The sequence below is a fragment of the Rhipicephalus sanguineus genome, chromosome 3 (genome assembly GCF_013339695.2).
Source record: "Rhipicephalus sanguineus isolate Rsan-2018 chromosome 3, BIME_Rsan_1.4, whole genome shotgun sequence".
Classification (NCBI taxonomy): Eukaryota; Metazoa; Arthropoda; class Arachnida; order Ixodida; family Ixodidae; genus Rhipicephalus; species Rhipicephalus sanguineus.
The window spans coordinates 187,615,499-187,641,425 of record NC_051178.1 but is presented as its reverse complement, the minus strand read 5'-3'; the positions used below and the strand labels follow the sequence as shown (position 1 = coordinate 187,641,425).

Below are 25,927 nucleotides of genomic sequence, written 5' to 3'. Positions count from 1 at the left end.
CGGCGCAAGTGTTCTGGAAACGAAGCAGAAGACGACGACGATGAAGAAGAGGACGAAGAGAGCGCATGCCGGTTCATGATGATAATTTCTGTTCTCTCTGCACGGACTAACGGTCGGCTTAAACAGCTCCAAGAAACATGCGATGGTATCTCAAGAGGAGGATGGAGCACCTATCGGCGTAAGTGGCTTGACAGTTTAGAAACTGACGAAGTGCGTTGCAAATTGGCCTGTGGCTGCGGCCAAGCTTCACAGCTTATCATTATAATAGAGAACATGAAGTCATGCAGATAACCCCTTCACTGTGCATATATCTGAGCATCTACATCATATCTACATTTCTTCACAGCCGAGCATACACGATAAATCTCCTCAGCGCAATCATTGACTGCATGGGCACCGAAGTCTGTGGAATTTTTTATTTCGTTTGGAGCACCTGGCAACGCAGCGAGTGTCCGGCTCCTTCCATACTCCAGCGTAAGGCACTAAATCGCGTCGAGGACAGGGCTCACTCTGAATGACTGCTAGTAAAGACTGCCGCCACACAGAAGAAACAGCCCTTTGCCGTGCTAGGATGGAGGGGCTGATGCCCCTCCTCTACAAACGGCGGGTTGGACGAAAAGACGCGGAAGAGCTACCAAAAGGAGCATCCCTTCGTCGGGTTCATCTCTGACCCTACGGGGCACTTGAATACCGTCGAAAACGGTTGAAACCGCGACAGGGCAACGTTCAGCCGAGTCCTGGGCGGCACCGATATCTTGAAATGAACGCGGTCTCTCGCCACGCCTTGCGGCTGCTCCGGCTCGCAGAACGTGGACGCCCAGTTGATGAAGAACAGCTTGTTGGGACTGAGGCCCTTGGCTTGACCAGGAATGGGACCGGTTGGGCCACTGTTCTTGGTCAACCACCGATGGACGTTGTACAAAGGGCGCAGCACAGCTCCGTCCTGAACGTTCTCTTCCATGAAGACGAACTTGTCACGCAGTTCCTCCTGGATGTACCGCCTCGTTTCGTCGGCGAAGCTGTCCTGGAGGCACTTCGCTCTCTCTACGAAACGGTCCTCCGTCGTGGAAGTCCACCAGTGGCGGAGGTCACCGTCAGCGTCGATGGTCGAACCGCGAATGCTCATCGCCGAGAACATGCCGCGCAGCACCTCGCCCAGAAAGAACGGCACGGACACCGCGTCTGGGTGTCGTGATATTCCCACGATGAAGTCGACCGTCACCGGAGACACGGACAGTTCGTTTCGGTCCGGCTCGTAGACGAATCCGGGAACGAAGGCGCTGTCCGTCGCTGTCACCGGTTCGTGGAAGAGGCTGAGGTCGTCGCTGCGCCAGTACTTCTGGCGCAGGCTGCGTTGCGTGTTGTAGACAGCTTCGATGAAGCTCACGTTGTCGGAAGTTTGCAAGGCGACGTGAACTTGACGGAGGGCGTCGTCTCGGTTCCTTGGTGCCAGGACTAGCTTCATGCGTTCTATCTTTTGAACAGCCACAGACGCCTCTTCTTGCGTCAACCAGGAAGTGTGAGTGGCAGCCTGTTTCATTTCGTTGCGCGCCAGGTGCTCCATGTTTTGTAACTCATCGGCGAGTTCGCCGGATAAGAGAGAAGGGGCTTTCTTCAGAAGATGAGACCACACCAGAGCTCTGGTGGGGATGGGGTAGAGTCGCTCCAGGAGGAACATACATGCCTCCAGTCGCTTCGAGACGCCAGTGGCAAGATGATGATGGTAGCTGAGAGGGACCATGAAGTCAGCTTTGTTGGAAGGAAGAAGGGGAGAGAGGAACACGACCAGTTTGTAACCCACGTAGTTTAGCAGAGTGCGAGCCGTCGCATGAGCTAGGATGCTAGACAGGTGGTTGAAATACACTGGATCGAGAAGGGCAATTTTGCTACTTGAATGCTGGCCCATGTTTCCGTCAAGAAAGTGTTGAAAGTATGATTGCCAGTTCCAGTGAGGGTATGATCTTATCGTGTCTATCGAGAGCGTCACGTGCAGCACTGGAACACTGCGAGCGGAGTGGGAGGCCGCAATGCTGATTCTTTCTTCCAAGTCCATGATTTCCAACACGCTTGGCAAAATGTCATGTCCGCCAGGGTTCCATAATGACAACACTTCGAAAACGAATTCGCCGTAAGCTTTAATGTCCTTGCCAGGAAAAGCATCCTTGTAAATCCTGAGCAGTATAGGTGGCGAGTTCACATGTAGCATGATTTCGTGACTTGTTGGCCGCTCTCTGAGAGACATGCTCACCAAGGTTGAAAAGCCAAGCATCTTCTCAGCTTTGGCTGCTAACTTGTGCGCCGCGGAATCCGGGAGGGGGTCACCGTAAGGCCACTCGTCTATTCCAACGTCGGACAATATCCTACGAAATACTTTCCAGCCGGTGTCTTTCTTAGAACCGGGAACACAACGCTGCATGAACTGCGATGCGTCGCTTAAGAAAGATGTTTTTCTGTAGTCTGCCGGTTGCTGCTTCAACATATCCCACAGGCCAAGCATGGTAGAGGTGGAGGCCGAGTAACCGTATGGCTGCAAGCTGACGTCAGCATTCTGAAACCACTCGTTCGAGCAGACATGCGAGTAGAAATCATCACAGGGTGGGATGGAGTCGTTCAGTTTGTGATGCAGGTACCGGCTCTGCCATTGGCACGACTCAGAGTTGCACTCCGTGCGCGGCGACGAGACCGGCTGAGGACGGAGAGTGGGCTTTGTGGGAGTAGGTACACCGCGGTGGTTGACGATGGCTCCTCCTGGGGGAAACTCCTCGGATATGACCTTGAACAGCCTGCCCGCGGACCCGAAAATGACAACGATCACCAGGACTACTAGGACCGCCAAAGGAAGAAGGGAGCAGCTCTTCGGTGTTCGCTTGGCCGGCGGCGCCTCCTCGTAGGGCTCGCTGCTCTGTGACTCAACAGCCCACCGCGTCGACTGAGAGCTGTGACGGGCATTCCGGGATCTTTTGGGGGTGGCAGAAGCGGCGTTGCTGCTGCTTCCTTCGTCGTCCTGCGAAGCTTGTATAAGCTGCCCGGCTGATTCGCTCCTCTGGTTTCGGTTGCGGCGGCGTTTCTTTTGCTTGGAGTCAGGTTGCGGAGGCGAGGGAAGCTGCTCCACTGTGTGTAGAGTGTTCGTGGGCCATTGCTCCGGTATGGCTTGAGGTACGGGATGATCCTGAAAGAAGCGCGCCGAGGGTGCGCCGTAGACTTGCTGGCTAGGGAAAGGTGGAGGCGTGAACGCCAAGTGGACGGGGTAGTGCGAGTAGGCATCCGGCATACCCTGCATATGGATGTGGGGTGAGGAGGGCGCACGAAACCAGGCTGTGCTGTGCGGCGAATACGGCGTCACCGGTGAAGCCGAGAGCGAAGAGAGCGGTGCCATCGAGAACCCTCGCCGAGGACCGCCGAACTGCCGTCTGCGCTTGGGACGTGGCGAAGGATTCATAAACGCTGTCTGACCGAAAGGATCCATGGTACAAGGCTTACGTGCAGGATATTTTGGGATGCGAAGCGCAGGGCACGGTTGGGCTTGGTTGGGCACGAGGGCAAGTCGGTCTTTATCCTCTTTGCATCAAGACATGAGACCTGAGCACGTGGGCCGATGTGGACACTTGTATCTACTGGCTCAAACCCACTATGTGGAGTTGGTCAGTAGGCCGATTAAAATGAAATAATTAACACAAAAACTAAGAAACCTTATAAATTACTCTGGGTAGAGTATCAGATATTATAAAGAAATAAGTTGCCTCCACACTGCTCTAGTAATTGGTTGTTGAATCGGACGTACTTCCGATTCAACTGCTGTTGTCACGATAGGTTACAGCAGAAACCGTAATCAGAAATCGCAAGGAGCCACATTCGTTCAGATAAATTTAAGACCTTAGAGCAGTTTCCTCATTCACGCAACCACCGTTTGTGGCAGCAGGATATTAAGCTAAGTTGTATGATGATGAACCTTGTTTTATTATTTGTCTTTCATGGCGTGTAACGCAGCGTGCGATGGAAGGGAAAATGACAGACGTGACATTAAGAGATAAGAAGAAGACAGCATAATGGGTCAGGGAACAAGCAGCGGTGGCCCATATCGTAGTTGACATATATAAAGCGAAAAAACACTTGGAGGATGCTTGGGCTTCGCTTTATAGAGTGGAACGCGATAGCGTAATCGTGCTCCATTCGCTATAGCCAGACATCGCTTCTTCGTGGGCACCTCAACCATGCCGCGAGGAAAGGAACGTCTGTGCGCGTAACATTGGCCGTTTTAAACTATCCTAGAGTGCCTACTGAAAGTAAAGTTGCGAAGCGCCCACTACACCATAATTCATCATTCTGTGAATCAGCGAAATACCCACTACGCGTCCGTAATGCAATACAGGCACCTACGCAGCTACGCGCCTTGTTGATGCTGTTGCTGCTGATGATGACAAATTATGTCTTAGCGCTGTATAATGGGTAGGCCTTTAAACCATTCACTCGTGGCGCAATTAACATGCTGTTACGCCTGGTGCGATTCTAAGCTTCTGTCACGCAATTTTACGTGTCTTAGCGCGACTTCTCGCCTACATGACGTCTGCATGGTGTTTTTTCCCAAACAGTTTCAAGCACAGGCGTGGCTGTGTGGTACAATATAATTCTGTTGTCCCCCGCTTGTGTGACGTACAGCCGCCCAAATATTTAACTAGCGTGCGCGAACGGCGACATTTCTGTGCGTCAGCGCCGTATGGCGGAGAGAAGTTACAAACAGGGCGAGGGTATAGCGCATGCCGACAAAGCTCGCTCAGCTGGGTCCATCGTCTGTTTGGCTATTCCATCTAAGTTCTTAAGGACATAACCCCATATCAGCGCATTTCAGATAAGAGAAGCAGTTCTTCTGCTTATCTCATGAGTGGGGCGTGTGGCGTATATATCTTTAAATTTTATTTTCTCGATTTCTTGCTGCAGCGTTCATCTTGGGAACATAAAATACGAGCAAAACTATTGGCCCACTCATGCTGTCTGTTCGTCTGAAGGGCGCTAATATGGGGTGACGTCCTTAAGAAAAGCCTAGCAGACGACGGACCCAGCTTAGCGCCCTTTGTGAGCATGCGCTTACCCTCGCCCTGTTTGCAACTGGGCTCCGTCGTATGGCGCTGAAGCACGGAAAAGATTTGGGCGGTTGTACAACTAGAGTCAACCGTAAATAGAAAGAGAGAAAATAAATTATGGCACCTTCGCACTAGTGGCACATGAAGGAAGAGCGAAGCTGGATGGCGTCCATTGTTTGTCTGTATTTTTTAGGGGCGAAGCACCTAAGGGTCTCGGTGTGTCGGCGGGCGTCGTCGTGTCCTGTCCATTTGTTTGAGCACAAAAGAGGGCGCCACCGCCTCAGCGCTCGCCGTGTGGCGAGAGCACACCGTGGGCGAGAGAGAGCGAACGGCGCGCGTTGACTATGGAAACGCTCTTTCTGCAATGAACGCTGAACTACCAGCTCGCAAGGAACGAGAACGTGGCCCGCGAGAGACAACGCCGACGCTGGCAGCGTCTGCTAGCGAGTTTCTTGATTGAAAAACCGACCACTCGCGCTGCAAAACCGTTCACCGACCACCCCATATGTAGTACCGGTGGGAGATTTCTCTTGCGCGTAGTTGAACAATAAAGATTCGTGCACATTAACTAAAAGTGGACTGCGGGTCTCTGTGTCTAATCTTTCTTCTGTCTCTCATTGCACATTAGCAGTGATTTTGCTGTGAGAAACACTGGCGCACACTGCATGCTTCGCCCCTCCACAGGTTTCACGTTAGTGGAGCTATTTCATTAGAGCGCCAACGGTCCGGAATGGTTTTTTTAAAGGTTCCTTCAAGACTCGTAAAGTAACGTATGCGCCCTTGTGTGATTTGCTTGCGTTTTCTCTTTATTACTTCCTCTTTTTCGCTCTTTATATCTTTATTTCTCTTTCTTCCCTTTCTTTATCTCTCTTTGTTTCTCTTTATTTCCGCCCTTTCTTTTCTCTTTCTGTCTCGTTCTGTTTCTATCTCTTTCTCACTCCTTCCATGTCTTTCTTCCTTTTTCTATCTCTCGCTCTCTCTCTGCTTCTCCCTCTCTCTTCATTTCTTTAATTATCTTTATTTATCTCTTTCTGTCTTGCTTTCTGTTTTTTCTCTCTCTTCTCTGTTTTTCTATGTCTTTATTCCCTTTATTTATCTGTGTTTTTTATTTTCTCTTCCTTTCATCGCTTTCTCTCTTTCTCTCTATTTTCTCTTTCTATCTCTCTCTCTCTTTCATGTGTTTCACGTGCTCCACTTCGCTGAGCAGAGTTTTTGTGCAACGCTCGCACCTGCTGTACTCGGTACAATTCCTGCGGCGCACACCCACCTGTAGAGTTTTGCACGACGGAGCACAAGTTAGCGATAGCTTAAAGAGCTTCGCGGTTAAAAAAAGGCGTGGTTATGTGGTAGAACACCAGCTCGCCACGCAGAAGGACTGGGTTCGATTCTAGCTTGGCACGCTTTTTATTATTTGCATCCATGGCGATTTTTCGCTCTCGGACAACGCCGATGTTTCGCTCACAACCAACGCCGACGCCGGAATTTCTGCGAAACGGGCTCTTTGAAGCCCTCGCGTTAAAATATTCATCAAGTGCGTTGTGACACATTCACAAACTAAAGGACGAAATAAACAAGCTAAGACCAGACATAATGAATGTCAATAAATATAAAGCTTTACAAACTTGACATTCTTCACAACTCCATAAGTGCAATTTGATGTGGAATCTTCGGTGACCTATTTACTGGTAAAAGTTAAAAAAAAAAACGAGATGAAGCCAATGTAAAACCGCAACTGAACGTTAGCGTATGGAGGCCCTCAAGGACCGCACATATGCAACGTTCTCAATTAACAGCAATATAAATTGTTGACTGTGCTGTTCGTCTTTGTTGTTATAGCAGTGGTCTCGTGTTTCGTGTGTCTGCTTCCCGAGTTCACTCGCACCCAGGCCGCGCTTTCGCTGTCGTGCCATTCTTTGTGCGAAAGCGGAAGGAAGCCGGTCCGCTTCAGTTGACGAAACAGGAACTCCTGTCACAAAGCTGTTCCTGCTGCGCCAGTTTCACTGACTTCTACTTTACTAACTCCGAGCGCCCTCGGTCGCGTCACCTGTCTGGCGGCAACCTCCACAGCGTGGGCAAAAATAGACGAAAATATACCCTATTCTTCGGAGTGAACACAGCGTTGCCGTTGTACAGTAGTACACGCATAATTCCCATTTTTACAGGCTTACGTATGCCTGTGTGCCCAATGGTTTGGGATGGTATAGCGTAAGAAACCATGTAGCTAAAGCCAACGTTTCGACATTTGTCACCTTGTCGAAACGTTGGCTCCAGTGACAATCTTTGTTCTAAGACTCCTCTTAATCATATGTTGTAACCTATAGGCGCCTTGTGAGAAACAAGAACAAAATTAGTGACACTCATTTAAGAACATGTTCATTATTCAGCAATGGTTAACCGACCCAACCGCAGTTAGTCATGGCGCCGTGAAATCACAAGGTGCTTTTGTAACAGAGAGTCATCAATTAGGTTACAAGACAAGGACACTGAAACGGGGAAATGTTTCCAACTTCTTTATTGTAAAAGGTGCGCAAAGAGTGAAAGATGATGGAGAGCTTGAGGGAAATGAGAAAGAGAGGGGGCTCATTTGAGGTCATAGTAAGGGCATTGGGCTCACAGGCCGCGGCAAAGAAGGAAGGTTCGCTGGTCGACTGGAAGTTTTTGTCACGCCGATCCTGCCCATGAAATCGTCGAGTCCCATAGGCAGCCGCATAGGATTAGGCATGTACGGCAGATTTGGATACCGTGACGAAGGCCTCTGAGTTGGGAATGATGTAGGCGTCTGAGTTGACGGTAACGGAGGACTCTGAGTTGTTGGTGTACTGGGTCGCTGAGTTGGCGGTGTCGTGGGGCTCTGGGTCGTTAGTGTAGGGGGACTTTGGGTCGGTGGTATCGTGGTGCTCGTAGTAGGTGGCGTCGTGGTAAGTGCAGGTGGTGGTGTCGTGGGTACTTGAACTGGCGGTGTCGTGGGGACCTGAACCGGTGGTGTCGTGAGTACTAGAACTGGCGGTGTCGTGGGGACCTCGACCGGTGGCGTCGTGGAGGCCTGAACTGGAGGCGTTGTGGGGACTTGAATTGGTGGCGTCGTGGGGACCATAACCGATGGCGTTGTGGGAACCTGAACTGGCGTAGTCGTGGGGACTTCAGTCGGTTGTGTAGTGGGGACCTCAGTAAGCGGAGACGATGAACTGACAGGCAATCCTGGAGTAGTGTCCGCAAGGGTAGGCTGAGTGGGCGTCTCAGTCATAAAGGGAGTTTTAGTTTCTGGCTTTGCTGTTGTCGGCATACTGGTTGTGAAGTTAGCTCCCTGCACTGTTGTCGGTGTGGGCGTACCTCCCGGAGTTTCTGCCGCTTGCGTTGTCGAATTTTCGTCGATCGACGTGACTGCCGGAGGCGTCTCTGTGGTTACTATCGTTGGTCCTGACGTTTCTGGGGCCTTGGAAGGCATTTCTGAAGTACTCGATGACATTTGTGGGACGTCCGTCGCACCTGGGGGTGTTTGCGTTCCTTTTGGTCCCGTGCTTACGATCGGTGTCGTGTTCTGCTCTTCCGATGAATTTGTGTTACCGTCCGTAGGACCCACGCTTGCAGATGTATCTGCTTCCGCCGTCACCATTACCGGGGATTCTTCCGCGTCCATTTGTGCCTCTATTGCAGGCGTTATGGATACGTTTGACGCGGATGGCAACGGTACAGCTCGTTTCCTAACGTTGTGCCCAAATGGAGAGCTCACCGAAGGTCCACCAGCAGCCAACTTGTTACCTACGTAAACAAACAGCAGTGCAATTGAAGCAAATGCAAACGTCTTCGCACCTAAAAATTTTGTGTGCGCTGACAGCTAAATATCATGTTTTCAAGCATCCTGTGTCACGACTAAGAACTAAATTGATTGTATATATACGTACCTATGCAGTGCACAGTGTTGCGTATTAATTCAACTTGTGAACTGGGACATTAACCTAGGGTCTACGAGGCCACCCTTGATACCTTCATCAGTGTAAGCCAAACTTTCGGATGACATTGTTGGTGATCCTCTAGGATAGATAATTAAGGTGCCCCCAATTCCAACGTCCGTGAAGGGCGGTAGGCCCGGCGTGCTGCCTCCACGAGAAATCAGTTGGCCACCTATGCCTTCGTCAGTAAAGGGAATATTTCCCAAGGTTGGCGTTGATGTCAGGTTGCTCTCTGGGCCAACTGTAGTGGACGTCGTTCCGCTTGTTTCTTGACCTCCAGTAGCCATTGTGCTGAAACTTCGTTCGTGCGTGGTAGTGCTCAACTCGTTCTGCGGTGTAGTGGGCGTATCCGCTCTGGCAGTTTTTGTTTCGGTATATTTTTCTGTCACATCATTTGTCCCAGTGAAATTACTCTCTGTTTGTCCTTCATGATTGGTGGTGGCTGTGAAATGCGAAAATGTTGTAAGAGTTAAGGAATTTTCTGTTGACGACGACTCAGTCGTTGAAATTTCACTTGCGACGCTGGAAGTAAGAGCGGGTGATTCCAAGGTTGTCGATGAGACGCTCGTGCTTTCATATCGTTCATTTTCTGTCGTGCTCTGCCTGTCGGCGTTTGTCGACGTAGACGAGTAAGGCGAGGAAGGTACTTGTGACCATGAATCCGTAACCTCGCCACCTGTGAATGTGTTGCTTGTGCCTTCATCTCCCGTTGGCGAGCTCTCTTGTGTTGTGATCGCAGAGTCGCTTGTCATCCAACCGTCAGTGGCGTTCCATGTAACATGCCTCTCAGATGTAGGCCACGCACTAGACTGCGTGGATTCCATCGTACTTTCGTGTTGCTTGGAAGTTTCAGTCATGTCCGTGTTAGTGACGCCCACGGAGTAATCTGTTGTGACATCTGATGACTCGGTTGAAACTTCTGATTTTGTCCAAGAGGTTTCCGAGTTTGTGAAACTGGAGGTACTGGTCTCCATCGGCTCTTGTTTGGTGGGTGTGGACTCCGTGATGAACGTTGTGAAATCTACGGTCATGCTGTACTGTCTCGTGTAGGGTGCCGTGTATTCTGTGCTGGGGCCTTCAGTAGTATATGTGGCAGTGCGACTTCCCGTAGTTGTGTCGTAAGCATCTGTTTCACTATCATCGGCTGTCGAACCAGCTGTGACCTCTACGTTTAATTCGGTAGTTGCCTCGGTGACTGTAAAATCCGTCGTATATTCTGATCCCGTCTTTTCAGTCATTGAAGTAGTACCTGTTCCCAGATGTGCTGTAGGGTCGGTGTCTGTATAGTCAGATACTTCAAGCGCGGACATAGTAGTTGATTCGGTATGATCAACGGTAGTGATCGATTCCGAAGTACTTACGTCACCAAGCGTCGTGCTGCTGTCAGTAGTATACGGTTCGTTCGAAAAAGTGTGCATCGTGGATTCCGTAGTCGGATATGTGTTGTCTGTGGTTACTGGCATCGTTTCCGTTGGTACGTCTGTAGTGGAATCCATAGTGGGCGTTTCATCGGGGTCACTTGTACTTGTCACAGTCTCATACGCTTCCGTTGTCGACTGAACCGTTTCTGTAAGCGGGTCGTCCGTATCGGGATCGGCAGTGGGAACGGTGACCGATGATGACGTTGTTTCTGGCTCATTCGTACCAGTCGTGCTAAACAAATACTCTGTTGTGATTTGTACTGATGTTTCTGTAAGTGGGCTGTCCGTATCGGACTGTGTAGAAACAGTAGACAACGCGGACGTCGTCTCAGAGTCAGCCGTGCTCGCTAACTCTTCAGTGGTGGATTGCACCGTTTCCGTACGCGGGTCATCCGAATTAGAATCAGTAGTGGGAATGGCGATCAATGCCGACGTTGTCTCTGGTTCAGTCGTACTAAACATGCTCCACAAATATTCCGTTGTGGGCTGAAACGACGTTTCTGTAAGTGGGCTGTCCGTATCGAACTGTGTAGAGACGGTAGACAACGCGGACGTCGTCTCAGAGTCAGCCGTGCTCTCTAACTGTTCTGTGGTGGACTGCACCGTTTCTGTACGCGGGTCGTCCGAATTAGAATCTGTAGTAGGAATGGTGATCAACGCAGATGTCGTATCTGGTTCATTCGTACTAAACATGCTCCACGAATGTTCCGTTGTCGATTGAACCGATGTTTCCGTAAGTGGGGTTTCCGTATTGAACTCGGTAAAAGTGGCAGGCGACGACGGCGCTGCCGTCTCAGACTCAGTCGTGGTCCCCAACTGTTCTGCGGTTGACTGAGTCATCGTGTCAGTTTCAGTTGGCGTTACATCCATCAACTGGCTTGTTGTCGAGTAAATCATCGACTCAGTAAGTGGGTCATCTGTCGGGGCCTCCGAAGTTGTGTCCGTATTTCCTGTTTCTGTGACCTCAGTCGTCTCCTCCGTATTTTGTGCTGTGTTCGAGGGTGACGTCTGGCCCGTGTCGGTAGTTATTTCGTTCCACGAAACTAATTCTGTCGTAATTGTGGATTGCGGTTCAGCAGAGTTTTCACGCGTGCTCGTGGTGGTTGACTCGGTAATAAACACTTCTGAAGTGCTCTCAGTGAAAACCGTGCTTATATATTTACTGGTTAGCGTTGTTCCTCCGCTAGGGTCCACTGTACGGGTCCATTCTAGGTCTGACTCGGTAGTGCGTGTCGAGTCAGTAGCTAAATTTTCCGTAACCGCAGGGTGCGTGCCTTCTCCAGCCGGTGTAGTCGACATAGACCAGTCTGCAGTCCCTTCGCTGGCCGACGTTTCCCTTCCATTCGTTACAAAAGTAGTTGTCTCCGGGATCTCTGTTGAAGTGGCCATTACTGAAATACCTGTGCTCGTCGCCTGCGAAGCTGCTGGTGTCTGAGTTGTGGTCAACACAGCTGTTTTAGTGCTTGCGACAGTTGCTCCGGATTCTAGCGGTGTCGATTCCATTTCGTGAGGAGTTCCTGCTACTGTAGTGGGCGTACTAGTGCTGCTAACGACTTCGGACGAGCCCTCCGTTTCCGTTGACGCCGTTCCAGTCTCCTGTGACGCGTTCGTAATCGCAGAAGAGGTCGTTGTCAACCTCGCGGTAGTTGTCGTCAGCGACGACGTTGGTGACGTTCTCGTTGTCGGTGTCATCATTGTCGATGTCGTCGCGGGCTTCGTGGGAGTTGTCGGCTGTTGCTGGAACACTGGTATGGACATGAGTGCGTACAGACGCGCCACCTGCTGAACTGAGTCGGCACTTCCGTACACGAAGTTGTACACTTTCTCCGGGTTTCCCTGGGTATCGCTTACGACGCCGCCGAGGAAGCCAAACGGGCTGCCGGGGCCACGGCCATTGCTGGCGGTACTGGCGGTGCCGCTCTGGCCGTCTTGGCGACCTACACAAGCGGACGGTGGGCAAGGCGCTGTTTAAAATCCTCGAAACGAAACTGACCATTTTCCAAGCGCAAGTGCGTGTGCAGGCGTAGCCGTGTAGGTGCGGGTTTTGCGTGAACTACAGGAGTGGTATTGCAGCGTCGTAATATGTCGTGGCGTGAGGTAGCATTCCAGCATTGCGTGGTGCCATGTGTTGAAGCGTGCAGACGCTAAACAGGCTGCAAAAGGTGTACCGAGGTTGCTTTTATTTTGTGCAGGCCATCATATATAGGTTTTCATATTTCTAGTTCCATGAATATTTCAGGGAAAAAAAAGGTCATTATACATGACAGGTTTCTTGAAAATAAAAAATGCGAAAGAAGATACGCATGCGGAAACGGCATATGAAGTACCCCGTACGTAAAATGCTCCTTTTCTCGCGGGATCAGCTGATTAATCTATGTCGGACAGTCACGGAATCCTACAGCTTACATAATACCTGCCGAAGTGATGCTACTCAAACACTTCGGTTACATAGAAACATTCTAAGTCCTTTTTTTTTCTTTTTCGTGGGATTTGTGTAAAAGGCGATGTCTGTCAGTGACGTAGCCAGGGGGTGGGGACACACACACCGGGCCCGTGCCCCCCCCCCCCCCGAATTTTTTTTCTGTCATGTGTTACAGAGCATAAAATGACACTCGACCACACATACCTGCCCGGACCCCACGTCAGATCACGGGCGTCCCCCCCCCCCCCAAAAAAAAATTCTGCCTACGTCACTGATGTCTGTAGGAAAAGTGAGCGTCCTCTCGCTCTTCAATTACCTGCCATTAAGTGCGGATAGTAAATAATGACTATATACGATTTATAACGTCGTTATCGCAATGTTTTGCGGTCGCATTGACATCTTGCACTTGATAAGATAATTTGCCAACATTCGGCACTAAAGCAATACACCGCTGCATTTCCCTATACAGTTCTTGAGATCGGTGCATATATAAAGGTGTGGGTGGTGCCTGCGTACTTATAAAGCGTCAGGAACATTTGAGATATCACATTCCACTCCGTTCAGTAACAACTACTGTCTGAGGTATAATACACGATGCAGCTCGTGAAGCACTGTTTATATGTCTGTTCAAAAACAATACTCAATGGACGCCTTTAATGTGAAATGTGCAATGTGATAAAATAAGGCAGGTGCGCTGACACGGACAAGAGAAGCACAGAACGACAGAAGGTTGAGCTAGTTGGTACGGATTCATGCAGGCGTGCAGACACGCGGACACAAGAGAAAAGGTCAAGACAACACAAACGCCGAATGCGAATGCAACGCGAATATTTCGACTGCGAGAACATATTTGTGCAGAATTTAATAAGAAACAAGCAATCAATAATAAACTCGTTTTCCATGACAGCTTAACTGACGTGTTTGCAAGTATTCACACCATGACTTTGTCATTTCGAGCCAATGCTCCAAATAATAAAGTGCGCAGTAACCATGACAGTGGCTACGCACACTTTATTTCGTATAATGATTTTGTTTGACAGTTGAAGGCAAACGAAAAATAAAAATAGAGATAAAAACTTCAGATAGATGAGATTAATCAGGTGCAACGTGTTAAATTCGCGATAAAGCATACTTAAAGTGACACAGAAGAAAAACAACATTATAATGAGTCAAATCTATAGGTTATTTGTCAACTCCGTCACTGTTTTCCATGTTCCGATACATGACTTTATTGTGTACAAAGCGGCGCCCGTGCTACTCATTAATTTGAACGATCCACCGTAAGACGGACGAGTTAACGCAATCCTGCGTCAGGTGACCTTCCTCTGTGCCGATATTTGTGTGTAGGCCAGTTGTGACGTCACATGAGACACCTCAGTGCGATGTAGTGTCGTTACTACGATTTGCCATTTGAGACATTTTCCGGCTTACGAAAGCCCTGTTCACGCTACGAGTGATAAATTCGTGATATTTGTCAACTACGCTTCTGTGCAACAAATGATGACACTCATCGTGAGAGGCGGCTTGGTAAACAAGTAAAGGGAAAATGCATGACGTCGATGTTCGCGCACCATCATGCATCGACGTCACGAACTTCCGTCTGCTCGGGTGTAGATAATCATTTATCGGTAAAGAAAGCATACGTTGAATTCCAATCAGATTAGAGGCTCGACCTAACGAGTGTCGACTAATTCTTTCGGCGACAAAACGTCTTAAATATGAGTAATTACTTACAAATCTGCACTACCACACTTTACGTACTGGTGCTGCAGTGTAGACGCGAAATGCACTTCCGTAGAAAGGTTGGCCATCATTTTCAAGTTCACCATAAAAAACATTTTACGGTAAATTTAATGAACGTGAAGTTCTGAAACAGTAATTTATCAACCTACACTGGTTAATCGTTGGTCTTTAGTATCCCTTTAAGTGACGAAAAATGACGAAGAAAGAAAATGCTTAAGGGAGAGATGAAAAGGACAAATGCATGATCAATGTACAGTACACTGTACTCTGTCACTGATTGGGTAAACTTTGAGATTAAACTTATAAAAAGTGAAAAGGGAGGTTAACCAAGTCTGAGCCCATTCTCACGATGCACGGATTAGAGGGGATTACACTGCTACAGATGGTCAGTCAGGATTGCGGATATTAAATATCAACGAGGAGCACATTGTGCATCCCTATATACCGGTAACACCTCCAAGGTTATTATTCGGAGCAGTTCCTTTCATCAGAGAAGTTACTTCATGGCTATAACTATGTGGGATAACTTGCAGGAGGATTGATTGATTGATTGATTGATTGATTGATTGATTGATTGATTGATTGATTGATTGATTGATTGATTGATTGATTGAGTGATTGATTTGAAACATTTTATTTGGAATAAATATCTTGCTGGTCAAATGGGAGGGCAGTCTGGTCCGACTACAATTTGGCCTCCTCCACTACCAGGGCTCGACATATGGAGGATCGATACACGGAATAAACGTTTACTTTTGCATAAAGGCCCATACTCTTAACATTAAACACATTAGACAGTGAGCTTATGTGACCCAGTGCATGAGTACTATTGCGTATACACAACAGACCACAAGGAATGGTTCCATCGTATAGCTTTGCCTCTCATTTTGATACAAGAATGCAGTGCATGTACAGGCATGAGCGTCACTTCGCGACTGCCACGCGAAGGAAGTCAATGTAAATTACTCAATGCTTTCGCATGAGTTCGAGGCATGAAGAGCCTCCACAGCACAGCGATGAAGAGCTGGAGCTTCGGTATAGAGTCTGAAATTCAATACAGCGCATAGAAAGATATTCATAACCGGTCATCCACTATGCATCCTAGTCCAAGAGCGGGTACTCAGTAGGATTCCCACAGCGTCGACTCGGATTAAGAATCGTCACGAAATAAAGTTCATGCACCTCTCGCTCTATAGTGCACCTTTTACAAGACTGGCTCTTGATAATCCTTGTGCAAGTGTGTGGCAGTTAAGTTGCCAAATACTTTTATTTATCTTGATTTTAGAAGGTTGGAGACCTGACGATACCTCAGCACAGCATGCTGCAAGCAAGAAAGAACAGTAAAGTGCGATGTCGTTACAGTTGGTACATTGCTTTAAGATGTGGTTTTCGCGCAAGGTAACAAATAAAAAATAAATAAATAAATAAACCATATGGAAAAGATGGAAGCCATTTTTACAAGAACTGCCGCATTCTCTCCGTCCCTCCTTCATTTATGTCGTTTGTTCTTATTTGTACCTTTCACCAAAACCACATCCTTAAAGAAAGAACAGCACAGCGGTAAGAATAGTCAAATGCGAGAAACGAATGGAATATGCGAAGGGTGCAGAGATCAGAACTTGACGGCGAAAGGAAAAGAGCATATCACAAAAAAAAAGGAGGAAAGGAAAGGAAAATTAAAGGCTGCCTCATGAGCTTTTCCCTTGGACATGCAACTGCGTTCCAAAGAGGTAACCGTGCTTAAACACGATCAATGTCACTGTCATTACATATACCCACCTTGTTCATCCGGCATAGCAGCAGCTTCTGCGTAACTCCTGATTCCAGAAGCGACCAGGACCGTCAGAGCAATGGTCAGGTGTTCGAGAGAGCCCATGCTCGACGCCTGGCTCTCTGTTGTCAGCTCTGAGCCGACACTGGGTGGCAGTAACGCGTCAGTCCGGGCGAGGTATCTGGGATCCCGTGAGAATGAAGCGCACAAAACCAGCCTCTATAGCTGACTTTAACCAATTGCCTTTGTTGCAACCGGCGCCGGGCGACGCTTGCGGCAAGGGCTCGCTCCTCCGGGCTTGGAAAGCACGTGTTGCGGGGTGAGCGTGGCCTGCGTCGTACACACACACGCGCAGCAGTTTCCGGAGCAGTCAGTTGAAGCGTGAATCCGGGTAGTCACAGCGCGCTGATCGAGGCTTTATCGTTGTGTGCAACGCAGCAGAAGCGAGGACGGCTAATTCCGTGACTGCTGCGCGCAGCGCAGGAAGCCAAAAAAACAACTCTACCAGTACGCAAACGTTGCCCCCCTCGTTCGTATAAGCGCCTCTAACGATTATGGACACTCACGCCATTAACTTCATCATCCATTTGAAACAGAATCAAATTCAAGTGGTGCCGCAGGACTCTGAGGCGCCTGAGGCTTCACAGCCAGAAAACAGGCACTTCCCATTTGCTCTTATCGAAAGTCCCAGTATATATACGTGCGCGATGAACGCAGCTTTCCGTGACACTGCGCGGTACTCCCGGCGCAAACGCCGATTAACGGGCATGGCGTTTTCACTGGGGAAAGCGCAGCCGCGTCGCTCAATGCAGGGACGGCTTTGTTTCCAGGAGATGGGAAAGGCGCCTGCCGTGTGACCCACGAGAGATGCGCGATAGATAAATCAAAGTCACGATCGAACCTTCCGCGTCGAATGCGTTGCGGGCGAACGTCATTCAGCGGTTAGGCAGTGGTCGCTGAAGTGACGAGGCATATCCTCTCCTCGTCCGGTTTTTGAACCGTTCCGCTTCTACACAAACGGGATGGGCACGCACGGTACTGTGGCACTAACCTCCTTTTTCCGAGCCAGCCATTGTGGCGAGCGGTTAAAATGGATGTTTTGTCATCTGCCGGAAGGGTTGGAATTCCGCGGTCTAATAATGACGACTTCCAGTCCAGAGCGAAAAGAAAAAGTAATAAATGAACAAAAGCTCAGAAAAGCGTCTATTGAATTGAGTGTTGCGTATAGTGCACAAAAGGATAAATCGTAAATGCATAGCGATAGGGGACAAAGAATGGATGAGCAGATTCAGCCACTTTGGCCGATGCATAAAGAGAACCGCAGGTGGTCAGACAAAGCATAGCGTTTTCATTACTGGCGTATAAGTCCGCAGCTTGTGCGACACAGTACGTCATTAGCAGTTAATCATCCTGGACAGCAGGACCGGCGAATGAGGGCTGTATGACATAGCCAGGCCTTTGACTAAGAGAATGTTTCTTTGGCTTATCTTCCGCTGGGCACGACAAGTTAGAAATTACTTTAGCTTCATATGAGAACTCATTAACATGCGTTCTGGAGTTTATGGTCGAAACAGGGCCACTTATATGCAGTTTGATGCACTAATTATTGACAGATAAAGTCTAGGTTCTCGTTTCTATAAAATGACCCAGTACCGCATGAGTCATTGCTTTCTCTCTCTCTCAGGCACGTAGCGAGGATTTTTTTTCGGGGGGCGGGGGAGGGGGGGCCAAGGCCTAATTGTTCGAAAGAAAGTATTTCCATGGCAAAAAGAAAAAAAGTTGCCCGGGAATATAGAAGGCTGGACGAATTTCGGGGGAATCCCAGGGCCCCCCTGCCCCCCCACCCCCACCCCCACCCCCACCCTTGCCTACGTGCCTGCTCTCTCTCTCTCTCTCTCTCTCATGGTAGTTCTTTTTTGTCGCGCGACAACACGCGTTTACACATACCACCAAAAATTGTATGCGTTTTTTTTTTGTCGATTCTTTTTCTTTTTCATTTTATTTTCATGGCTCATGACATACCTTCCGGATCACTGTCAAAGCGAACGGTAGTTGGAAATGTTGCATTGCCTCGGATGGCGGGCGCCAATTTTCTGTCTGATCCGAGTGGAAAAGCGCCGATTAACCGCCACGGTTGTATGAGAGTGAGCGCAAGCTATTGCACGGCATACTAATGTGCGAGTGCTTCAAATAAGCCCTCAGGGCCGTGAATATTTCGTCGGCGTCTGTACGGGGCATCAAGGGTCTGCCTGAACATTGAAAATCAGTTTCGCAGAACCGATTTGCAATACTCGATGTCAATGGACTTCGACTTGTCGATTAATTCGCCTTCGCGCTGTCAATTTCTAGCCTCCTGGTTAACTCACTTGGTAGAGTGACCTCCCAGAAAGGCTTTGGTCGCGGGTTCGATCCCCAGACCAGGACGAATTTTTCGTCAACTAAGAAGCATTGTTTTCGGGAAATCCGTATGGGTTTCTCGAAAAGCCTTGTGCCATAAACCACAAACGGGTAGTTGTAGCCTTTTGCCTTGTAGCCTTGTGCTACAAACGAGCGGTTGTCAACATTACCTTACATAATGTTCTACCTCCGCAACCTGTCACTGAGATCAATGACAGGTTATACCAACAACCAGGGACGAAACAGCTGCGGGATGTCAACCGCGCTTCCGAATGTCGCGATGACGAGCAAGAAAGGGCAGCACGCGGGTACATGCAATCCAAGACAATTTCCTGTCCATTGATATCATCATTATCATCAACACGGTCATCACATAATCATTACCAATATCACCAAATAAGCGCTCTACGCGAGTGCCTTCGGTGCTTGATTAGCAGACCCTTAGGATACCGAGCGTTACCGCGCCCACCATTATATTTTTACAATTGGTATTTTTTTTTACTAAACTTGCCCTTTGAATATCTTTCAAACCGCTATTCCAAGGGGAGCAGCCAGACATTGTTTTTTGGGGAAAGGGAAAGGGGAAGTCCCACTCCCTTTATGTATGTTCGTGCGTGTGTTTCAATGTGTGCGCGTATATATGCCCATGCAAGATGCAAAAACTTCGTGGGGGGGGGGGGGGGGGGGAGGCTGTCGAACCCCCATACCTTCCCCTGGCTACGCCACTGCCTTTATATGCTCCTTATTTAGCATGTAGTTTAAGCGGGCTAGCCCCCACTTTTACTTAATTTTATTTTTAACAAACACAGTGCTGCGGAGAGTATTCCTGACAAGGACAGAGGATGGTAACAACACGCAGCGCTGTGTGTTGTTACCTTCCTCTGTCCTTGTCAGTTGCGCTGTTCGAATATTCAATTATGGCCTACCAACTTGCCCAAGTTTCCACGCTTCGTGTTACTTAGATTTGGGTGCACGTTGAAGAACCCCAGCATTTCCGATTATTATTCTGGAGCCCCCATACTGCGGCGCATAACTCACAGTCCTATCCTGGTTTCGGCACGTAAGATCCCAGAATTAATTATAATCAAGACGGCCGACGCTGTCTGGCCGCATCTTCATTCTCAGCATCACCCTCACCATACTTATCTAAGACTTACCTAATCTATTAAGACTTATCTAATATGGCATTTTCAATCCACAAGGCAGTGCCAGCGAGCGCGTCTCTGTCCCACTTAAATGAAAAATTCGGCAGATCCCACGTACCGTGGAATGCTTTGTAATGCGAAGCATGCGGCGGAAACGTGACTGGGGCGTAATTTTTTTACATTGAGCGAAACGTTACACAATTACGCTAAAGATATGTGCAAATGGTATACGCACACACATATGTTGACGACAGTAAAAAGCGCGAAAAACACCACAACACAGAGAAACGAAGGGAACAGGACGACGCGCGTTGTGGTTTTCTTCGGGCTTTTTACAAATATGAACTTGTACCAACTCGCCCAACTGTCCCTGCTAGTTCAGCATACGTTGAACAGTCGCACATGTGTTATATAACCAGTTGTTTACAATTTTGTAACGATGCCAACAGCAACGTAGGTATTACCAACACCAGACGTGGTAAGCCGATATGTAGTGCTTATCCGTTATGATGGACACAGGAGTGCGCACGGGGAGGCAAAGCGGCGCACCCCCGGTCACCTAAGAGGGGGGGGGGGAGCAAGTCTGCCCCATACATTGACTAAGTAGCAAGGGGGGCGCTGCGATGAACCTTCGCCTCCCCCCCCCCCCCCCCCCGGATGAGGAACCCTGCGCATGACTGTGATGATGGAGAACGCACGCACGTTTCACGAACGAGTGTGCATGTGTGGAAGGAGTTCTTGACAGTTCTCACGTAGATGGCGGCGAGCACAATGTCTTTGTTATTGTGCTTGATGTGCGCAACGCAGACCTCGCCGATTCCGCTGCTTGTCTGCATGTGTACGGCGTCTGGCTGCCGGTGAAGTGGGGTGCGGCCTACGTTGAAGTTGAGCATCGCCGTGCTCTTATATGTGCCCACGCCGCCGCACCTGCAATGAAGGCGTTTGCTGTGGACGACACATGGGAATCCCGTGATTGCAGTGGGCTCATCGCTCCAGGTTTCAGAAAGTGCTAACGCGCCAGTTTCTGTGAGCAGAGCGTCTTTTTGGAGGTCGCGTGCACGCGCGTGTGCACCAACTGTACGTTGAGAGAGGCGAGCGTGGGGTGATTGTTATGTTTGTGTCACCGAATGAAGGTGGTAGCCCTGTCCAAGACAACGTCTAGAGGCCTATTTGCTAGCCGGGTCATGTCGTCGACAGGCTGTTTCGATAGAGCATGCGACATGTCGGAACCTGATGTCACCTTTTGCGTTGGTGAGGTACAGGCCGTCGAGGCTCGTAGCCCTGGAAAGTGCTACGTAGACCAACTTCAGTTGATGGCGCTTATCGTATCCGAAGACTACCTGGGCGTATGTGGCCCTTTGTGACTTACGTATAGTTATGGCATTTGCTTGCGCAAGGGGAAACTGTGCCCTCTTACACGAGATATCGTCGCTTACGTCGATGTTCGCCGTGATAAGGTACGGTTTGCCAACACTCAGGTAAATTCAGGCTGGCAGGCTACCCATGTCGCTTGGGTTCATGTTGGCCACCTTGGTCAGGGCATCCCTGTGTGCCTACTCGTTCTTATAGCCAGTTATGAATATGACATGTGGGATGACATAACACGTTGTCCGCAGCGTTGAGGCAACGTTCGTTACAGCGGTCGACGTCCGCATTGCTGTAGTATACGCCGTCAGGGAACTTAGCGGCGGCTTCTTCGCGTATCACAAAGCGGCTCTCAATCAATCTGACGTCATCCTCGGTCAGCATGAGGCCATCACCCAGCCTCATATGAAATGAAGAGAACACTGCGTCATTCTGGTGGACCACGTGGACGAGTGGATGCAGGGCTTAAAGTCAGGGGGAGGGCTCGGGAGGGCCCGGCCCCCTCTTCCATTTCTTAAAGGAGGTCGTAGCCCTCTGAGGGGGCCCCCCTTCCCATGAAGGGAGACTTTAGGCCCTGAGTGGATGGCAGTCCAGCGTCTTGCAGGGGTGTTCTGTCTTGAGCTCCTTCACTTGCCTTGCGTTTCAATGTGTGTGTTCGCCGTTAATTTGTTGATTGAGACTGTGAATCACCTGTGGCACATACCCGCGTAACATGAACTGTGGTATGCGGGTATGTGCCACACGTGACTGAGGGAAAGGATTTCATAACGTACGTGACAGGCGTTTTGCGTTATTCATGTCATGATCAGCGAATCATGTTCGTCATACACTGATACCCTGCTATGCAAATTTTGGTATATTACAAGTTATGGAGGCGACCAGGAGAGCGCCTGCAGACGTAGGCGGCTAGATAGATAGACACGTACATAAAAACGGCCAAAGTGCCTGAGGTTCGCTAAGAAATGCTTCGCATTTAAAATGTCTGCGTATACAGAGTCGACCCTTTGGGTACCTCGAAAGCACACAGACTATGCATGGCGATACTACATGTTGCGACAGGTGTTACGTACGAATGTAGTCAAAGCGCTATTTGTACGCAAACGGGCGCTTGTGTGCATCTCGGTTTCCTCACGCTCACCAATGAGTTCCGACCACACGACCTTGCGGCAATATGTAATTGGGAGCCGGATGCTCGAACCACGGAGTCATGATCGCATAACATTCGGTGATCTGTGCAAGGTTCTCGGCGCCACACGGACGCTACAGCGTGGTTGTGCATGTTTATATATTTCGGATCCCGCAACAGGCAAGGCTGTTTGCGAAGGGAGACAATGGCGTGCATAGGCGTGCGCAAGGGTTCTCCATTAGGGGGACAAAGTTCCACCGCAGTGTCACCTCCCCCCCGGTACATTCCCAAAGAATACAAGCTTCGCAATGGCTGCAAAAATGAAAGATAAGCGACGTGCGCCTCACAACAACCTGCCTTTGGTGCCCGGTTTTCTAAGGGTAAAGATGGAAAGTAACAGTTCTTGGAATACAAAATCAGGGAACCTCGGCCGCCATTATCGCCAAAAACCAGCGTGGCCATAAACCTGCATTTTAAACAACGACGGTACAGGTCTGAACGAGTGACGGTATGGATGAGACTTGGCGCCCCCCTCTAGATTATTAGGGGGGGAGGCTGACCCCCCCCCCCACCTCCCTGTGCGCACGCCTATGATGATGTGTGCACGGGGAGGGAAAGAGCTTCTCGATGATGGTTCCCTCTATGACAGCCAGTAAGTGAGACTATTGCCAGAGGAATACATCATCTATATTTCCCGAGGCTTCCTTACGCGGCGGTCGCATTTCGATGGAGGCGAAATGACCCGTGTACTGTGCGATGTTACCAGATAGTCGAAATTTCCGGAGCCCTCCACTTCGGCGCGCCTCATAATCATATCGAGGTTTTGGGACGTTAAACCAGAGATATTATTATTCCCATTCGAAGCAACCGGCTTTCTCCCCGACTAGCACGAAATAGTATTTCTATTTGCTTTTCTTGTTAGTTTATTCTTTCTTTCGCTTTAGTTTTGCAGACCTTTTTGTTTTACCACGCGTAGCATTAGAAATCGCACCTGACGACACCGCACTTGTGATCCTCCCGGCCATATATTACACGCTGTCGGAATACCCGTCTCAACACTCCTTCACCTGCGCCCCCATTTCTTTCTTTATTTTGTAAAATTTAAATAGCAGTATACACAACGTAATCATTTTGCAACCACTCGCAATTTCTTGTGGCATGTTTAGTTGTGTTATTAAATGCGAAGCATTTCTTAGCGAACTTCTGCGACTTTGAGCGTATCTATCTATCTATCTATCTATCTATCTATCTATCTATCTATCTATCTATCTATCTATCTATCTATCTATCTATCTATCTATCTATCTATCTATCTATCTATCTATCTATCTATCTATCTATCTATCTATCTATCTATCTATCTATCTATCTATCTAGCCGCCTACGACTTTGTGCTCTCCTGGCCGTTTCGTTAATCGGATGTATACCAAAATTGGTGTGTCATAACATGGCCTTATTACGAGCATAAATGACAGGTCATATCATGAAAAACATGACACGCATGTCATGAACAGCATGATTTACATTCCACGGCCTTTGGGCTCCCTGGCCCTTCCGTTAATCGGATCTATACCAAAATTGGTGTGCCATAACATGGCCTTATCACGAACATAAATGACAGGTCATGTCATGAAAATCATGACACGCATGTCATGAACAGCATGATTTACATTCCACGGCCTTTGGGTTCCCTGGCCGTTCCGTTAATCGGATGTATACCAAAATTGGTGTGTCATAACATGGCCTTATCACGAACATAAATGACAGGTCATATCATGAAAATCATGACATGCGTTTACATGCCACGCTCATGGCGCACTCGCGGCCGTTTCGCTAGATTGATATACACCAAAATTGGTATTGTGCGATGTGACTTTATGAAGAACATGAATAACAGGTGGTAGCACGAAAACCATGACATCCATGACATGTATGTCATGATTTACATGCCACGCTCATGGTGCATTCGCGTCCGTTTCGCTTGCGTGATATACACCAAAATTGGTGTTACGTGACACGACTGTATGACGAACGTAAGTGAGGCGTGGTAACATGAAAATCATGACATGCAAGTCATGTACGACCTGATTTGCATGCCACGCTCATGATGCGCTAGCGGCAGTTTCAGTAGATTGATATACACCAAAATTGGTATTGCGCGATGTGACTGTATGAAGAACATGAATGACAGTTGGTAAGATGAAAACCATGACATGCATGTCATGTATATCATGATTTAATTGCCACGCTCATGATGCATTCGCGGCCGCTTCGCTAGCTCGATGTACACCAGAATTGCTACTGCGCGCAGCGACTGTACGACGACGGTGAATGAGACGTGGTAACATGAAAATCATGACATGCATGACATGCACGACATGATTTACATGTCATGCTCATGACGCACTCGTGCCGTTTCGCTTGCTTGACACACCAAAATTAGTATTGCGCGACGCGACTGCATGACGAACGTAAATGAGAGGTGGTAACATGGAAATCATGACACGCAGGTTATGTATGTCATGATTTACATGCCGCGCTCATTGTGCATTCCCGGCCGTTTCGCTAGCTTGGTATACACCAAAATTGGTATTGCGCGACGCCACTGTATGACGAACGTAAATGAAAGATGGTAACATGATAATCATGACATGCATGAAATGTACGTCATGATTTACATGCCATGCTCATGGCGCACTCGTGGCCGTTTCGCTAGATTGATATGCACCAAAATTGGTGTTGCGCGATGTGACTGTATGAAGAACATGAATAACAGGTGGTAACATGAAAACTATGACATGCATGCCATGTATGTCATGACTTACATGCCACGCTCATGGTGCATTCGCGGCCCTTTCGATAGCTTGATATACACCAAAACTGGTATTGTGCGATGTGACTGTATGAAGGACATTAGTGACCGGTGGTAACATGAAAAACCATAATATTCATGTCATGTATGGCATGATTTACATGCCACTGTCGTGGTGCGCTTCCGGCCGTTTTGTTAACGTGATATATACCAAAATTGGTATGGCATGACACGAGTGCGTGATGAACATAAACGACAGGTCATGCATTTATATACCAGAATATGCGTTTCATTGGCATGGTGTACACTAGATTGTGCATGCATGCGTGCATGGTAAATATGCGATATATGGTGGACTAGATGCCATGGCATGAATGATTTCATTTGGCTCAAAGACAAACAAGGCGATGTATGCAGCTCCTTGCTGGCTGCTTCGCATTACAACGATTCCCACAGTGCGTGGGATCTGCCGAATTTTTCTTAAGCTTTTTTTTTCTATACTATGTATGCGACTTATTCCCCTTGTATTTCGTATGTGTACTATTTGTATGTCGTTACTGCTAAAATACCCCTTGGTGACCTCGATGAGCTAAATTACACACCTCGTTTCTGTGGCGTAGCCAGGGGGTGGCACACCGGGCCCGCGCCCCCCCCCCCCCCTCCCCCGAAATTTCTTTTTGTCATGGCATACAGAGCA

At 48.7% G+C, this 25,927-nt stretch overlaps 3 protein-coding genes across 3 annotated transcripts; all 3 read right to left on the bottom strand.

The window, feature by feature from the left end:
* Positions 1-631: 631 nt before the first annotated feature.
* LOC119386191 (neprilysin-2) lies at positions 632-3,466 on the bottom strand. Its single transcript, XM_037653528.1, has one exon. It carries the CDS (start codon positions 3,464-3,466, stop codon positions 632-634), a length of 2,835 nt encoding a protein of 944 aa, XP_037509456.1.
* A 4,108-nt stretch (positions 3,467-7,574) lies between these two features.
* LOC119387855 (integumentary mucin A.1-like) lies at positions 7,575-9,487 on the bottom strand. Its single transcript, XM_037655395.2, has one exon. The coding sequence runs from the start codon at positions 8,713-8,715 to the stop codon at positions 7,669-7,671; it is 1,047 nt and encodes a 348-aa protein (XP_037511323.1). The 5' UTR covers positions 8,716-9,487; the 3' UTR covers positions 7,575-7,668.
* LOC125757904 (mucin-5AC-like) lies at positions 8,805-17,008 on the bottom strand. Its single transcript, XM_049414248.1, has 4 exons — positions 16,394-17,008; positions 11,850-12,386; positions 9,547-11,084; positions 8,805-8,837 (listed from the first exon to the last, which is right to left on the bottom strand). The coding sequence occupies exons 1-4, from the start codon at positions 16,488-16,490 to the stop codon at positions 8,805-8,807; spliced, it is 2,205 nt and encodes a 734-aa protein (XP_049270205.1). The 5' UTR covers positions 16,491-17,008.
* Positions 17,009-25,927: the final 8,919 nt, after the last annotated feature.